This window comes from Chiloscyllium plagiosum, unplaced genomic scaffold (assembly GCF_037043375.1).
Source record: "Chiloscyllium plagiosum isolate Xiang-an unplaced genomic scaffold, Cpla_swu_hap1 HiC_scaffold_24, whole genome shotgun sequence".
Lineage (NCBI taxonomy): Eukaryota > Metazoa > Chordata > Chondrichthyes > Orectolobiformes > Hemiscylliidae > Chiloscyllium > Chiloscyllium plagiosum.
The window spans coordinates 30,568,246-30,586,819 of NW_028270162.1; the positions used below are offsets into that span (position 1 = coordinate 30,568,246).

The 18,574-nt window shown below is 37.8% G+C and overlaps 1 protein-coding gene across 1 annotated transcript in view; it reads right to left on the minus strand.

The window, feature by feature from the left end:
• ift81 (intraflagellar transport 81 homolog) overlaps nucleotides 1-18,574 on the minus strand; it is a 109,940-nt gene that overhangs the window by 63,338 nt on the left and 28,028 nt on the right. The window contains exons 10-11 of the mRNA XM_043715704.2: nucleotides 9,592-9,687; nucleotides 5,199-5,345 (exon numbers count right to left, since the gene is read on the minus strand). Coding sequence (XP_043571639.1) covers nucleotides 5,199-5,345; nucleotides 9,592-9,687 — 243 coding nt within the window. The remainder of the gene's footprint in view (nucleotides 1-5,198; nucleotides 5,346-9,591; nucleotides 9,688-18,574) is intronic.

Sequence of the window (18,574 nt, forward strand, 5' to 3'; positions counted from 1 at the left end):
TATCTAAGTTGAAAATGGCTGACCGTTATCCTGAGACTGTGTCTTCTAGTCCTAGATCCTCCATCCAAGAGAACCAATCTTTCAGCATCCACCCTGTCTCAAGTTCTTGGAATCTTGTCTGTTCTACAGGATCACTTCTCATTTCTTTCACACTTCAAAGAGTGTAGGCATATTTCCACTCATTCCTCCCTCAGAAGACATCCCTCTCAACCCAGAAATCAATCTAATAAAGTTTTATTGCAGTTTACATAAAGAAAAATATCCCTCTTTAGATATTGAGAACAAAGCTGTGTAAAGTACTCTAGGTCCAATCTCACCATAACAATTCTTCCCACAAAGTTTCTTATCTGGTACTTTTCTAATAAATAGCATCTGCATTATCTCCAAAGTTTTGATTGCTTCCTAAATTTAAAAACTTCAGACAGCATATTTAGGGTGCTGCAAGTTGTTTTTTAAATAGCAAAACAAAATTGTCGGGTGACTTTAAAAATAAATCATACAACCTTGCAGATACCTTTGTTCATAAACCCTTTGTAGGATTTAAAATTATAATGGCTCTGCTCAAACTTCAAAAATGCAAAATTCATATTTCTTTGCCCATTTCACCAATTTATTTCCTCCCGAAGTCTGTTACCAATCTTCCTCACTGTTTATTACCTTTTCCAGTTTCAAGTCATTTGCAAACTTTGGAACTATGCTGTACATATCCAAGTCCAGATCACTAATATATATCAAAGAGAACATTCGATATGAAGCCAACTTCTGGAGGGCATCACTGTACGCTTGCTTCCAGCATGAAATGCAATTGTCACCTCCACTGGTGTGTTTTGTATGTGTAGTGATGGACTTTGGGAGAAAAATTAAGGAATGAGTACACGTTCAATGAGACGTGCTAAAAGCCATGGAAAATATGTTTTAGACATATGAATACATAATTCCATGAAAATGCGAATGCAAGTTTGTAAAGCCACAAAAAAGCCAACTACATTTTGGCTTTTATACATAGAGAAGTAGAAGATAAAAGAGGTTATGGTAAATTTAAACAAGATATTTTGGTTACAGTGAAAATATTATATACAATTTCAGATGCAAAAGTACAGAAGAGATATTAAAGCCATTGAGAGTAAGATGATACAAATGAGAGAGAGGAAGAGGGACACACTGTTTTTGGAGCATTGAATATTTTGATTTGAGAGAATGGATGGAGAAATCATTTTTTTTTTAAGGGATATGTAAAGGAAAGTACAGGTTATGGAGAGCTAGCAGAGCATTCAACTCTATGTTAATGCAGGTTTTGAATTTGATTGCAAGGTTTTAATTAATAAATTGAAGCTATTGATGATTCAAAACAATTTGGAGTGCATAGGGAATCAATGTCAAAAGTGGATAAAGTTACATTTTCATCACCAGATCTCAAAACAAGCTAAAGTTCTGCAAAACAACTAGTCAGGAATAGTGGATAATTAAGCAACGGCTGTGTTCATTACCAGCGCCATTACTAGGTGGCACAATGACCGATGCACTCTGAAAGATGTCTAAATGATGACCATGCACAAGGATTATCAGCAGCAGCGAGGGTGGGATAGCGGACACTGGCTAGCAACAAGGAGGAAATGTTACGGTGGTGGTTGCTGGGACAGCTGGTGTGTCAGCCAGATGTGAGAGGTTTTGTCACGCAGTTTGATATCATTTTCATTGTCATCATTTGCATCAGTTAATCCTGCACACTTCATTACATAATAAACAGGAGGAGGTGATAGCTCTATGAAAATCGCTATCCTCACTTCATTACATAATAAACAGGAGGAGGTGATAGCTCTATGAAAATCGCTATCCTCACTTCATTACATAATGAACAGGAGGAGGTGATAGCTCTATGAAAATCGCTATCCTCAATTACAGAAATCTTAATTCATTGTTAAATATATCCAAGACAGATGAAGTATGGAAAGAGAATGAATCTTATTTTGCTGATAGGTTTATTCACAATTTATTGCATTATAGATCTCTGCCTCTTAACTACCCTAGCTGGCCGTCCTAAAACAAAATCCACCTTTTCAGACATTCTACGATATACCTCCTGGGCAGTTGAAACATGAACCTAAACTTTCTGGTCCAGAGGGACACTTATACTCTTCCACAAGATTCCCTGAAGGTCTCTTTTAATGTGTGCTCTCAGAGTTTTTTTTAAATCTTGTAACCTGTTCAGGTATCTATTGCTTCATGGTGATAAACTTGTTGTGGTTACTTTAATGACTTTAGCAATCATTCTGTTCAGAGATGTTACTGCACATTTCTGGAGCAGATAGGAACTTGAACATAGGTTTCTAGGCTCAGGGGTAGGGACAAAACTACTACTCCACAAAAGCACACTCATGCTAGCTTTTATTCCACTTCTTTATTGAAATCAAACATTTTCACGACTTGCCACAACAGGATTTGAACCTGGTGGCTCTGATTACTAACCTGGTGACATTACTTCTACATCACCAGCACCTCCTTGTGCACTCTCAATCCTTAAAACAAAAATAGCCTTCACCTGTATATCTTTAATAATATAATCAACTAACCATTCATATACATGATTAAAAGACAGGTTCTGAAGTATTTGCAGTCATCTTCAGCCAGAATCGCTGAAGGATGATCTTTCTTGGTTTTATTGTCAGGTCCCATCAAAGATTCCATTCTTTAGTCAATATGATTCATTCTATGTGATATTAAGAAATGGCCGAGTGTACCAACACCATAAAGGATTTAAGCTGTGACAACCTCTGGGCTGTTCTGCCTTAACATATTCTCAAGAATTAAATGGTCCCCTTCCTAAATTGAAATTCTGCCATCGAGCCAACAATGTGGAATATTGGCTAGGCATGTTCGTTCCTTAAAAATCAGGGCATATCAAACAGAGCCAATTACAGTCCATCGGTCTACTTTTAATTGAGTGCAAAATGTTGAAAGGGGTTGTCAAAATGCTGGCGAGTAACACACACCTAAGAATAATTTGTTCATTGATAGTCAGTGGAGTCCAACAACTAACAGTATTCTCTTTGTTTGCGTGTGTGTGTGTTTTCATTCACCATCTACATAACTGGACCAGTCTTCTAAATGTTGTGACTACAAGAACAAGTCAGAGGCTGGGAATTTGGTTGAATACCTCAGCTCCTGACTTCTCAAAGCCTCAAAGCCTGTGGCACAAGTCAACAACATGATGCAAAGCTCTTATAGAACCCCTACAGTGTGGAAGCAGGCCATTCAGTCCATCGAGCCCATGCTGCTCCTCCGAAGAGTATGTCACCCCCTACTCCATCCCTGTAACCTTGCACTTCCTATTACTAATCAACTTAGCTAGCATATCCCTAGACACTACGGACAATTTAACATAGCTATTCTACCTTACCTGCACATCCTTGGACTGTAGAAGCACCCAGAGGAAACCCATGCAGACACAGGGAGAACATGTAATGACCACACAATCAGTCACCCAAATGTCAAATCGAATCGGAGTGCGTGGCGCTGACAGGCAGCAATGCTAACCACAGTTACCGTGCTATCCCACATCTGGATAGGTTTCAACAGCACTCGAGCAGCCTGACACCATCCAGAACACAGCAGATTTCTTGACTGACACCCAATCGAAACACATTCAAATTCACTTTACCCACTCCCAATGCACAGCGGCAGCAGCATGTCCTATCCACTAGATGCACTGCAATAACTCATCAAGCTCCTTGGACAGAATCATCCAAATCCATAATCTCCACCACCGAGAAAGACAAAGAAGCATCTGCATGGCAAAACTACTACTTCTGAGCCATATATCATCCTGAACTGGAACCATATCAATGCTCATTCACAGTTGCTGGATCAAATTTCTGCAACGCACTATTTATGATTACTGAGGGTAATCTGCACCACATGGCTACAGCAGTTCAAAAAGTCAGTGCACTATTACTTTATCAAAGGCGATTAGGAATGGGCAATAAAATGCCTTAGTTGATGGTGCCCATAGTCTGTGAATGAATAAAAAAAATTAGTCTGGCCCAAAAATTTCACAAAGTTTTTAAGTGGTACATGTTCACCAAGGTTAGTTGGGATTTTTGCAAGCTTAAATTAATCCTGGTCTAAACTAGACATCAACTGAATTTCAAAGATGAGATGACAGTGTTAGTGCTTAGTACCAAGGCAGCATTCCACCAGGTGGGATATAAAGGAGTTACATTACAATTTAAATCAATAGGAATCATGAAAAAAACTAAACAGAAGCTGTAGCCATGTCCTTATCAAAGGTGGCTGGTTACGGTTATTAGAGACTAATCATCCCATCCAAAGGACATCACAGCAAAAATCCTAATTCCTAGCTCTATCACCTTGAACCACTTAAGCATATGGTCTGAAGTGGAAACGTCTGTAGATGATAGCACAGGATTTAATTTAATTTGCAATTCACCAGATAATGAAGCTGTTTATATGTCTGAAAGTAGGAAAAATTGTATAATGTCCAGTTTGATCTGATAAACAGCAGGTTACATAAGTACCAGGTACAGCTGACACCTAAGCATCTCATTATTTGTTGACACATATTGGCATTATCACCAGTCAGTTTCACCAGATTCTGATGTTAGTTTGGAACTAGTTAGGGATTCAAGTACACAGAATAATTCTATGAACAGTCTAAGTGTTGTACCATTCCTACAGAAATAGCAGATAATTAGTAGACTGCTTCTCGTCAGTGTTACTTTAGTCAATATCCAGAAGGAATATGCCCAGTTTAGACTGCTTTCAATTTTTCCTCAGTTTATTAATTTTTTTCTCTTTACCCCACTCAAGCCACTTTTGCAGATATTAGAAATTCAAGTATGTAGGGAAAACTGCAAACTTTACAAATGCATAGCACAACACAACAAAGCATCATTGTCAACCAAAGATTGTCAACCACTGCTATTCAAAGCGAATAAATATTCCAAAAGATGCATTATAAGAGTTATTATAATAGATGAAGTTGGTTTGATTGACTCATCAGGAAACAAATCTATCACATTAAAATAACACAAAGCTCTAATTAAACACACTGTTAATTCTGCAACTGATTATAGACAGAAAATATGAAACCACTTGTTAACAGCAGTAACATTATGGCTGAAATATCTGCCATAATGGCTGAATATGGCTGAAATATCAGCAGTTACTTGTTATCTTACCTCATCACCTTTCAGAACTTCTGTGCCATCAAAATCACGAGCTTGGTTTGTTTTCTGTGCAAGTTCTTTCTCCAGGTTTGATAACTCCTCTCTTCCTTCCTGCAACTCTTCAGCTTTAGCTTCTTTTTTTCGGGAAATGATAGATGCCTGGAAATTGGTGTGAAAATTAAAATGTTACTTTGGAATTTGTTCATCAATGCAGATGTATAATTTTGTCATTTGTTTTAATTGAGAGAACAATTTCAAAAAAAACCTTCTGTAGTAAATTTCACTACTGCCTCATGGACATAATTTTATACTCATAGGTAACTGGCCTATGAAAAGCGCCTGGCTAGTCTGGTACATGGACTACTGGTATGATGTTTGACTGCTAAACTCACCTGCACCTTAAAGTCAAGAAGTTCCAGAAAGAAGATGTTCTCAATAGACAAAGCTAGGTGATTGGAAACAGATCAATTGTAACAGTTTTTGCACATTTTAGTTTTTGAAATGCAGGTGGTGCAATTAGAGACCAAGTCCTCTACACAATGAGAGATATCAGGGCATCATATAGATTGTTGTACCCTGGCCTGATACATTTGAAATACCCAGATGTCTCCGGTGAATCTTCTGGAAAACATTCAGATGGACAACTTATGGAACCGTCAATCTCTCTTTATAGGTAACAGTTATTAATAATACTGATAAAAAGGTGTTGCTCAAAATACTGCTACACTGGGAGCTTGGCCTACCAGCAAATGTAGTACATTGGCCATCTTATCCCATCCTATTAAATCTGAATTAAGACTGCTCTCAGGATTATGCATGATGCATCTATTATTTGGAAAGTAAGGATCATAATGTACAGAGACCTTGACAAAATGAGCACATTTCTGATTCGATCAAATGACTGCTGTTGATCCTCAGTACAACGCTATGCCTGATCTTGCTTCAAATGTCATGTTAGAAGTTCATCAATCTAGGCTAAGTGGGGTAAGAATTTTCCCACTTGATTCACTATTAAGTTCTGTGATATTCCAGGGTTGTAGAATGTCTTGATGTCTATTTTCTGCAGATCTGCTGTCATTCAGTTGTTTCAGTAATGTCGCCCAAAATAAAAACATTGACTATGAGAATTCACATTTGTTGTATGTGTTAACCTAGTATCTTGTAACTTTCTCAAGACTTTCCTTACCCAAAAATCACATTAGGCTTCAAAGGACTGGATGGGAATGTCATTTATGTGGCATATAATGCCTTTCATTCCTTCTAATATGTGGGATGCTGTCCACAGTAAAATCTCGTGTGGATGTAATGATCAGAGAAAGATGGTTAAAACAATAACATTCTCAGGATGTTATGAATATGGCTAGCAGCCTGGAGTCCTTGTGGAAGTTGCCACAAGCCACTGTTAGCATTCAACTTGGTGGAAGATTGTGCTGTTAGCAAGTTTAACTAGGCTTTCATCTATAGATGTCATTGGAAATATCTCTTGTTGCACTTGCTCCTTAAAATGTGTTAAGTCAACACAAATTATAATTAAACCCTTCAATTTAGGAACTGGCAGCATACCAGAACACCAGGTAGATGGCTATGTGAGATTTGAAATAATCCCTTATGGAGCATGGTTTCACCTTTACTCCTACTTTGTTTTCAAATGGATTTGGGACTTTCCTGGGTGCGTACCCAGGGTAGATTTGACAACTCCCTTCACTGTGACATGGTATACAGTTTTCCCCAGCCTTTAAAGAATTTTTAGAATTATTGCTAAAACTAATTTACTGGTTCCTGATTGGAAGCTGCATCTACTTTTAAGGATGTTGTGGAAGATTATGTAGTTATCCTGCTGAGCAGTGAACATGGCTGACTGTAGATAACATCCAATGTTTCAATGATTCCTTGCCTTTGTGTCTTAACATTGTTTGAAGCTGGGCTTTGTCCTTGAGGCTGGTTCCTCCTGGGTCTTGTAGTTGTATCATGAAAACTGTAGGGCCATTAAAGAAACAGAAAAGTACCTCCAGCCTCTGGTTCCAACTTAAAGTGTGAGGGGCACCACTGAGAGCTCCAGTATTGACTAAAATGGTCTGTGATTTCCCCAAGAGAACAAATTTGCCATGCGGGTTTGCCTTTAAAAGCAGTCTCCTTGTATTTTCTTATATACACTTTTGTAATGAAAAATGACTGTTGTGACTGAAGCTAAGGCTTTCTACAGTTGATTAGGGCCTTCTTCCCACCTTCTTCAAGCCCTCTTGAAAATCTTGCAAAATGATACTTGGTGCCATTTCTGCATAGACACGAAAGAGTCATTTGGCAAAAATAAATAAATGACAGAGTATTTGAAATTATACCATTATTCAAAGTACCTACTTTTGACAGCAGTTGAGCAGATAAATGCCTTGAATTACAGAAGAAAAGGGTGAAAAGCTTTCCCTCTATCTTCCAAAAAAATCTCCCCCCCACTCCTCCTCCACTCCAATCAACTGACTTAAAAACTGGTATAACTGAACCAACAGATTGATTATGGATAAGGTGATTCCAAATTTATGCTCTCAAGTGGCAATAACTTCCAAGCGACACAGGTATAAATCTCAATAGGGCTGAAATGATAACCCACTGGATGACAGTACAAAAATTTAGATGACATCAAATATATTTTCCATACTTTACAATACATCAGAATCTTATCTGCCTGCTTTATACTGATTAAGATGAATGAATAAATGTGAGGAATCACAAGGAAAATCTGCAAACAATTTCTCCATGAACAGTGTGCCACTGAATGAATTCAATGGAACTTTTCTCAAGTGAGTTTGTGGTGGGAGGAATATCATAACTATAGGGTATATATTCACTCCTTGAGTTTATACTTTCCTATAAACAGAATAGATCATTGTCTTAGTTGATTGGGTGCTGAGATTTATGTGGTAAGAGCAATTAAAGGATTGTTTTTATTCCTTCACAGGATTTGGGCATTACTGGTTAGACCAGCATTTTGTACCAAAGTCTAAAGTCACTTTCTTGTACTACTGCTGTTCGGACAGGAGTTCCAGCACTTTGACCCACCAACAGTAAAGGTCGAGCAATATTGTTCCAAGTCAGGGTGGTGTGGCTTGGAGGTGAACTTGCACATGGTGGAGTTCATCTATTGCCCCTGTCTTTCTAGCTGTTAGAGGACGTGGATGTGGAAGGTGCTGGCAGAGAAGCCTTAGTGAATTAATGCAGTTCATCTTATAGAAGGAACACACTGCTGCCACTGTGTGTTGGTGGTAGAATGAATGTGTGATGGACATTGTCAATCAAGTGTGCTGCTGTATCCTAGATAGCATCGAGCTTTGAGTATTGATGGAAAAACATCCAGGTAAGTCGAACTTATCCCTCATAGTTATGGTTAGAATTAGAATTAGGATTAGATTGTATTGTCAAGTGTACTTAAGTACGGAAGTACATGAGTACTGTGAAAAGCGTACTACGTCGCCATTCCTGGCACCATCTTAGGTACTAAGGTACCTAGGCATAAAATCTTAGGTACATTGTAGAAAATAAACAAAGTTAAAAGTTAAGCATTAATGTCCTTCTTAGTATAAAGTAGAAAAATAAAGAAATAAGAGATAAGAGTTAAGTACAAGGTATGTGAAGCAGAATTCCTAGCTTCTGACCAGCACTTCTAGCCATAGTATTTACATGGCTGTCCAATTCAGTGTCTGGTCAATGGTAACACCCAGGAGTTTTCAACATTGTTAATGTCACGGTATTTCAAAGGAAATGGTTAGTTTCTTTTTGTTGCAGATGGTCATTGCCTGGCATTTGTGTCATTTACCATTTGTCAGCCAAAGGATGAACACTATCCAGATTTAGATGCATATGGTTACAATATCAGTAATCATGGTATTCAGCATCTCAATCAAGGCGAATGACACTGAACATTGTTCAATAAAGTGACCATCTCTACTTCTGTCACTATAAGGGAGGGAGGTAATTGACGAAGCACTTGAAAACAGTTGAGCTTAGGATACTATCCTGAAGAACTCCTGCAGTGATGATTTGGGACTAAAATGACTAACCTCCACCAACTGCAATCATCTTCTATGTGCTAGGTATACTCCAGTCAGTGGAGAGATTTTCCCCAATTACGAGCGACCTTGTAAATGTTGCTGAAGGGTCCCATTATACCTTTTGGATATAGTGCAATTGCTGGATTTAAACCCAGAATTGGGAGCTGAGGCCTCAGCCCCACTTACCAGAATTACATCAAGTATGGTTTGAAATAACTCTTAATAACTCCAGCCATTCAACCAAAAATTCAGTCACATTAAAAAAGTTGAAAAAAACCCCCCACAAATGATGTACTTCATTTTGAAATAAATAGAATAAGTTTGGAGCTCATCTTCAATACTAATGTTTATATCATCCTTACCTGTTGCCGAAAAAGGAACAGTTTGTCATCCATTGGATCATTTCTCATCATTCTCTTCTCAATTAATTGGTTAATTTGAGTATTGATCTCCTGGATCTAAAAATTGAAAGCAGTGATATCAAAATAATAAAAAATACCAATCTTTCTGAGAATGTTTTGATTTAAATAATGCATATATATAAAATATTAGTACTTCAAATGTTGGATAGATTTGACTAAAATAGGACATTACAAGTTTCAGCACAATTCCAGATATAATACAAACCCTAATGTAAAATGCTATTTGAAAAACTGCATTGACAAAGATTAATCAAATTTTAAAATACGTATTTCAAAACTATGACACTATAAAATCCTGAGCTAGACACTGTCCTTCATTCTATTTTCTTTGAGCTCTAATGTTCTTCAAAATGTTTAGCATGGTATTGATATTACCCATAGGAGTACATGGACATCTCTTGCTTGGCCATATTAACAATCCTGCATTTCAAATTATTTGAAGTGATCAAATTTAAATTTCATTAAAGACAGGACAATGGAAAAGCAGGAACTAATAGACAGTTCAGCGTCATCCCACTGTAGAACACTAGAAGGGCAGAAATTGACAGACAGACCAGCAACAAGATCAAATTAAGTGACCAGGATGGGTTTCCGGTTATTTGAAATGGCATGCAGGAAGCAGTAGGTTAAATTGATTCTAAATCAAAATATTTTGACAGTTACAGATATGAAATAAACAGAAAATGTTGGAAATACTCAATCGGTCAGGTAGAATCTATGGAGAGAGGAACAATATGAACATTTCAGGTTGATGATGTGGAAAAAGTGGAAAAGGTTACCGGTTATTAAGTACGAAACAGAAAAAGCAGGAAGGAGAGGTACTTTCTTTCTTTCTCCACAGATGATGTCTGAACTGTTGTGTACTTCTCACATAGAAACACAGAATATAGGAGCAGGAGTAAGTTGTTCAGCCCTTTCAGCCTGCTCCGCCATTCAATATGATCATGCCTGATCATCCAACTCTAGAAAGAAAAGGGCAGCAGACATGGGAACAACATCCTGACTTGGAAATAGATTGCCATTTCTTCACTTTCACTAAGTCAAAGTCCTTCTCTAGGATAACTAGGGACGGACAGAAAAATGCTAGCTATGCCAGCAACATCCATGTCCCATGAGTGAATAAAAAAAGTACCCTGCCCAGTCCTATTAGAATTTTATAGGTTTCTAAGAGATTTCCCTCTTTCTTCTAAAGTCCAGTGAATATATTTCTAACTCATCCAGTCTCTCCTCATATGCAAGCACTCTCCATCCCAGGAATCAGTCTAGTAAGCCTTTGTTGCACTCCCTCCATAGATAGAACATTATTCTTCAGGTAAGGAGACCAAAACTATACACAATCTCGTCAAGGCCCTGAACAATTTCAGGAAGATATCCCTGCTCCTGTATTTGAATTCTCTCATTGTGAAGACCAATATACTATTTTTTTTCTTCACCACTGCTGCACCTGCATGTTAACTTACAGCGGCTGGTGTACAAGACACCCATGACTTATTGCACCTCCCCTTTTCCAATCTACTGCCATTCAGATAATAACCTGCCTTCTTGTTTTTGCTACCAAAGTGGATAACCTCACTTTATATTGCACTTGCCTACTCACAACTTGTCCTGAAACTAACAGTTTCTATTTTTATTTTCTGTGGCTAAACAGATTCGTAGTGGATAAATAAAATGGCCAGTATCATTTGAATAGCATTGTAATTGAACAGATGATAACTACTGTTTTGTGGTTGCGTTCATACGTGTTACTATAGTGGTCATTCTTCGGAAGGGAAAACATCCATGGAGAAATCTGATTTCTTCGATGCAATTCTTTTGTTCTCAGGCTTTAATAACAGAATTATTTTTGCAGGAAAAGCTGTAATATCAAATAAGGAAGCATGTCCATAGGGACAGTCAGGACAAGTGAGGAAGTTACAAATTGATCAGACAGAGTATTGGTGAATGGATTAGTGTAACACTACCGAGAGCAGAGTAGTGAAAATCAATTCTTGCTCTGTCACCTATCACTTAAATACTAACTTTAATAATGTTTTACTTATTGACAATATTCATATAGTTAACTCTATATTAATATCAGTTTTGACCTATTTGAATACTATGCTACAAATATTCCAAGTAGATCAAGTGTCAGTGGGGAACATCAAGGTTCACTGATTGCTGTATCACAGGTTTACCAGGCATAGTAGACAGTGAAGAAGGTTTTCTAAGATTAAGAGATCTTGATCAAATGGGTCAATGGGCTGAAAAATGGCAGATGGAATTCAATTTGGTATTGCATTTTGGTACAACAAATAGAGATAAGATATATACAATTAGTGGTAGGGCTGTGGGTAGTATTATAGAACAGGGGGACCTTGGGGTTCATGTACATAATTCTTTGAAGTTCGTGTATAGACAGGGTGATTAAAAAGGTATTTAGTATGCTTGCTTTCATTGCTCAGTCGTTCAAGTATAAGAATTGGGATATCATGTTGAGGTTGTACATGACATTGGTGAGGCCTTTTCAGGTGTACTGTGTCCAGTTCTGGTCATCCTGAACGATATTTCATAGGAACAATATTTCTAAGCTAGAGAGGGACCAGAAGAGATCTACCACGATTTTGCTAGTTATAGAAGGTTTGAGTTTTAAAGAAAGATTGGATAGGCTGAGACTTTTTTCACTGGTGTATGTATGAAGGTTAGCGGTAAATTTATAGAAGTTTATAAAATCATGAGGGGTATAGATAGGGTTAATGGTAGGTGTCTTTTCCCTTGGATGGGGGATTTCAAGACTAGGGGGCATATGTTTAAGTGAGAGGGAATAGATTTTAACAAAGACACGAGGGATAACTTTTTTATAGAGGCTGGTTTGCATGTAGAATGAACTTCAAGTGGTGGATGCGGGCACAGTTACATTTAAAAGATACTTAGATAAGCACATGAGTAGGAAAGGTTTGGAGGAATATGGCCTAGGCACAGGCAAGTGGATCTAGTTTAGTTTGAGATTATGTTCAGCTTGGACTGATTAGACCGAAGAGTCTGTTTCTGTGCTGTATGACTCTATGCCAGTGGAAAAGAATAATGAACAATCCAGACCAAGAATAATTAACTGGGGAAGAGCTGACTTCAAAAGAGCAAGAATGGAGCTCGGCAAGAGATAGTGGAGCCAAAGTTGGTGGGAAAAACTAAAGCTGAACACTGAATCATCTTCATTGAAGAAACATTTAGATTTATTCAAGGTATATTCTCTCAAAAGGGAAAAGTAGGTCAAACAAATCCAGAGCTCCTCGAATGGAGGCAGAAATTGAGATAAAGGAGAAAATTTGTCCTTGTGACAGGCGTTATGTGGAAAACAAGGCTGAACATAGAAAATTCAGAAAGGTGAAAAGCAAATAAGAGAAGAAAAGAGATATTATGAAGACAGACTGGCAACTGTCATAAAAAGGAAAATCCCAATAATATTTGTAAGTCCCATAGGTAAGGAGGATTAGGGCTGATTAGAAATACACAAAATAGGAACAGGAAAAGTTCATTTGGACTGCTCCATCAGTCAGTTTGAGCACCCTACTTAGTACCACGTTCCCATTTTACTCCATTATGGACTAAAGAGAATTTACACACTGAAGCAAAGTCATGGCTGAAGTATTAAAAGAATATTTTGCATCCATCTTTACAAAGAAAGTAGATGCAACCAAGGCCATTGTGACAGAGGAAGAAATTCAGTAACTAGAAGGCTTCAAAGTTGTTATGGGACATAGTATTAAATAGACTGGCTATACTTGAAAGGACACCACAACCAGATAAGATTCATTTCCTTCAGTACATTTGGATGTATGTTAAAATTGTACTTGTGGTAAAGGACAATAGAGTTAGGGGATTGATACTTCCCTGCTTCTGATAGTGGGAGTCTCAAAACCTATGCTGATTGCCCAGTATCAGAGTTAAGGATATCTTCTCCAGACCGGAGAGAACACGGAGCAGGAGGAGAAGGATCCAGTTGTTAAGGTGTACAAAGATACCAATGATATAGGTAGCACTAGAAGGAGGCTCTGATGAGGAAGTATGAGCAGCCAGGGGCTAATAAGCAGAACTACAAAAGGTAATGATGCCTCGATTATTACTTGAAGCACAAATAAATTGACATTGGGTAAGCAATATTGGGGAGTTAGTATGTCACTCAAAGATTGGGGTGGGAGAAATGGCCTTCAATTCATGGGGCACTAGAATCAGTTTGGGAAACAAAAAAAGAGGAAACTATACTGTTGGGACAAATTCTACTTGGGAAAAAAACACTGCAAACAATGTCCTGGTAAGTTTTGTAAGTGGGACTGTAGAGAGGGCTTAAAATGAAATAGTATTCACTTAAGGAGAAATGCGAAAAATTAAATAGAAAGAACAAGGCAACAATGCAGGAAAAGATGTGGTTATGATAACCAGAATGTAAATGAAGAGACCAAACTTACAAACATAGAATGTGCCAGCAAATATTGGTTGAAGGAACATTTAGAAATCCAAAGATAAAAGTACAGTCAATTGAAAAGTATATCAATGTTGACAAACTTAGTGGGTGATTAGCTCAGCTGGCTGGATGGATAGTTTGATGCAAAAGACATGGGTTCAATTTCCTTACCAGCTGAGGCATGGTGACCCTTTCTGCTATCTCTCTAATGAGAGCACAGTGCTATGGTCTCCTAGGACTATGGCAACTTGCAGTTCCAGAGGACTGGAAAATGGCTAATGTAATACCACTGTTAAAGAAGGAAGGGAGACAAAAGATGGTCAGTTATAGGTTGGTTAGCCTGACCTCGGTCATTGGTAAGATTTTAGAATCCATTATTGGGGCGGCATGGTTAGCAGGCTGTATTGGTTAGACATGGGAACGCAGGGATAGGGTAGGGGTATGGATGTGGGTGGGATACATTTTGAACAGTCAGTGTGGACTTGATGGACTAAATGGCCTGTTTCCACACTGCAGGGATTCTACGATTCTATGAGTTGGGTAGGAAGGAAAGGATGAGGTTTACTGCTGACAGAAGTAGGTGCCATGCAGAAACAATAATAAAAGTAATAAAGTTTTGCTCATTTTATCAAAAACTTAGGGCATCCATAATAAAGTGGTCATAAACGTAACACAGAGTGGAATCACTTAGATCTAATAATTGTTACAAAGACATGGTCTCAAGGTGACCAAGGCTGGGAAATAAATAGTTCAGCATACAAAACATTTTAAAAAGATGGGCAGAGTGGAAAAGGAGAAGGGGTAGCCCCGATTACAAAAGGGCTAATGAGAAAGGATATTGATTCAGGAAATGGGTCAGCAGAATTAGTACAGGTTAGAAATAACAAGGGTGAGTAAACACTGTTGGGAGTAGGTTATAGGTCCCTAATTGGACACAGCATTAAACATGAAATTACTGGAGATTGTAACAAAGGTAGTATAATAGTTGTTGGCCAGTTTATTCTTCATATAGATTGTACCTATCAAATAGGCAAAGCTGTGTTTGTAGGATCCTTTTGTAATGACTTCCTGGAACAATACATCATCAAACAAGCAGAAGGTAGATTATAAGATTATCAGCATTATTCAATGAGGCAGGGTTAATTAGATCTACTGGAAAATAGTGATCATAACATGACTCATTCCACATTAAGTTTGAAAATGGCATAGTTCAATCACAAACAAAGATCAAAAATATAAGCAAAGCCTGAGGGAACAGCTGGCAAACATTGACTGAGTAAATAAACAGTGGTAAAGATATAAAGAAGCAATTCAGAATGTTCCACTGAAACAAAAACTCAGCAAGAAAGATCCATCCTTATCAAGGAGATTAAAATAGTATTTGATTAAAATTAGAAGTTCAAAATCTTGCAAAGAATAGCAGTAAGCCTGAGGATTAGGATTGTTTTAGAAAGCAGTAAAAGAACAATAAAATGTTACTCTGACATCAGTCATCAGCAAAGGTCTGGGATCAACTGTTATCAATACATTTAAACAAGCATAGCATGATTTAAATAAGTCAAAATTATTTTACGAAAAGGAAATCCTGATGAACAATCTTATTAATTTTCTTGAGATGGAATTAATATCGTATATAAAGGGGAAATAATTGATATAGTATACTAGGGTTGCCAAAACATTGAAGAAGGTGCCACACAAAAGGCATGAGAAAAGGGGCTCACTGAAATGGGGGCTGGAATTATGCTGGAATGGGAATTGTTGAGCGGATAGGAAGCAGAGTAGGGGTAAATGGAGTATTTTCAATTTGGCAGGCTTAAACTAGTGAAGTTTTGCAAGGATCAATGCTAGAGCCTCAGCTACTTATGATCTGTATTTATGTTCATACAAAGAGACAAAAACATATCTAACCTTGCTGATTATACAAAGCAAGCGTTGAGGAGGACATAGACTCCACAAAAGATGTAACAATTTAAGTTAATAGGTAACAAGATAGCATATGGGGCATAATTTAGAGAAGTGTGAAGTTATTCAGTTTTATTACATGACTGGAAAAGCAGATTGCTTTTTAAAAAAATGTAAACTTATACATGCCTTTTGGACCTATGCAACTGACTTTGTTTAAGTTTAAGAATCGTGTTATGATTGGAGTATGTTGTTTTCAAGGAAGTCTTATACAAAGAACACAAAACTTCAGCAAAAAACAAAGAACTGCAGATGCTGAAAATCTGAAACAAAAACAGAAAGAGCCAGATAAACTGTGGAAATAGATGCAATGTGGTTCAGTGATTTTTCTTCAAAGCTCCATCACTGGATCTGAAACATGACTCTGCTTCCTCTCCAAAGATATTGTCAGACTTGGTGAGTTTCACAAAACTTTAGCATGCAGGTACACGAACACGTGAGCTGGTAGATCCATTGCAACGGGACTGAAGCACAAGAATGTCATTATCCAATTTTAAGGGGTTTGACAAAACCACTCCTGGAATATTGTCTGTAACCTTGGTCTCCATATTTAGGCAGGATATACTTGTATTGGAGGCAGTACAGTCAAGGTTCACTAAATTGATTTCTGGGATAAGATGGAGAGATGGTTGTCCTATGATGAGTGGTGGAGTAAATATCTAGAGTTGAGAAGAATGTGAAGCAGTTGCAAATAAAGTCAAGATTATGATTGGTTATTTACTGAAACATTTGTGGGATATAAATGAATTAATGTTATTTCTGCAACTATAAATTCTGATACAGAACAGGAATGAGAAAATACATATTCAGCAAAAAGAAAGGATATGTTAGCATGAGACGTGAATACAGAACAATGGTGGATATATGGGCAAACAGGAAAGCATCTGTTTCCCCCTTACACGGGGACACAGGAACAAACCCTAATCAAAGAGGTCAAAGTGGCCTCTGGATGGAAATAGATGCTGATAGAAGAAAAGATATGCCTAATCAATAACCTACGGTAGACTGACGTCAAACACCCTTATGGGAGTCAGAGATAAGAGTTTGTCACGGACAAGACAGGATAAACAGAAGTTGTGGGATAAGTCTTAAGGAAATCTGTGACGTAAGCGAAGCAGGGAACAGACAATGGAATAAGGAAAACATATGGGAAAAAACAGTATAAATTGCAAGGGTTTTTTGGGATAGACTGTGCATTTTGTCATTGCCTTACCTGGTAATTAGACAAAGCACCCACCTATAGGTGTACAAATAAACGGCTGATTCAGATATTCGTCTCGGACTGAAATTATTAAAGTGAGTGAGCTTTTGTTTCTCACAATTGGGGGCTCGTCCGGGATTTTCTTCCATCACCGGGGGGAGTGGCTGGCCTTGGACACTGGGAAGACGCGTCCCGTTCCCCATTGAGGAGCGGTCTCGTGTCCCAGTTTGGTCTGCTCCCTTGGGTGACTGATGTGAATCCTATAAGAGAGACATCTGAATCAGACAGTGATAGGAGCTCGATAGAAGATACGGTGATAAAAGGGGCCAGGCAATTCTGTGCACAGACCAAGGTAAGAAAATTGACTTTTAAGTATTGCCTTGGTGGCCGGGATTGAGTTTTAGTAGTTAATAAGGGACTAACGAAGGAACTCAATATGGCTTGCGCTTTGGGTAAGGAAAAAGCCTCTGGGGAAACAAAGTAAGGAAACGGCAATGGAAATGGAGGCGGGGTCCCTTACAACATTCCTCCGGAAAGTCCTTTGGGCAGGATGTTGTGGAAATTGGCAAAAATAATACTTGTACAAGGGAGAAAGATGATTAAATATTGTTGCTTTGTATGGACTAAGGACTCCATTCTTCATCCCGCTGTCTTCTGGCCAAAGTACAGATCGGACGAAGACTGGGTTTGTGAATATCTGAGTTTATATGTCCATGTGCGAGAGAGAGAGAGAGAGAGAGAGAGAGAGAATGTAAAGAGCTGTACAGCTGGTAGGAAGTTTAACCCTTTGTGATTTGGTTTGAGTGAACATTTGTTTGTTGGTGATTGAATGTTTGTGTTTTATTCCCTGGAGCTTGTGTTCCAGGACTGTTTTGAATCTGATTTTGTTATGGAAACTTAACATGATTTCTTTTAAGGTTAAGGATTCTATTGAGATTAAAAAAAAAAGGAATGATAACTCCTGTTCTTTTTACAGATCATGACTGCCTTACTATCAGTTTCTAACTAATCTCTTTTATCTTTACATAACAGCGATTTATGGAGGACAGTTGAAGTTTCAGTTCAACATTAGATTGTAGTAAAAGCAAAATTCTATGGTTAATATCTGTGACCTTGGATTCAGCCATTGTTCGTGCATTAGAAGTTTTTTTTTAAAAAAAAACTTGAGTAGACAAATTCTTTTAAGGCAAGCTCTGATTATTTTACGATCTATAGTATTGTAATTGAGCAATGATTGGTCAGGACTATTTAAGAAAACTAATTTTGGATCTAAATTAAAGGACTAAAACTGGGTAATTACAGTGAATTGCAAAATTGGGAAC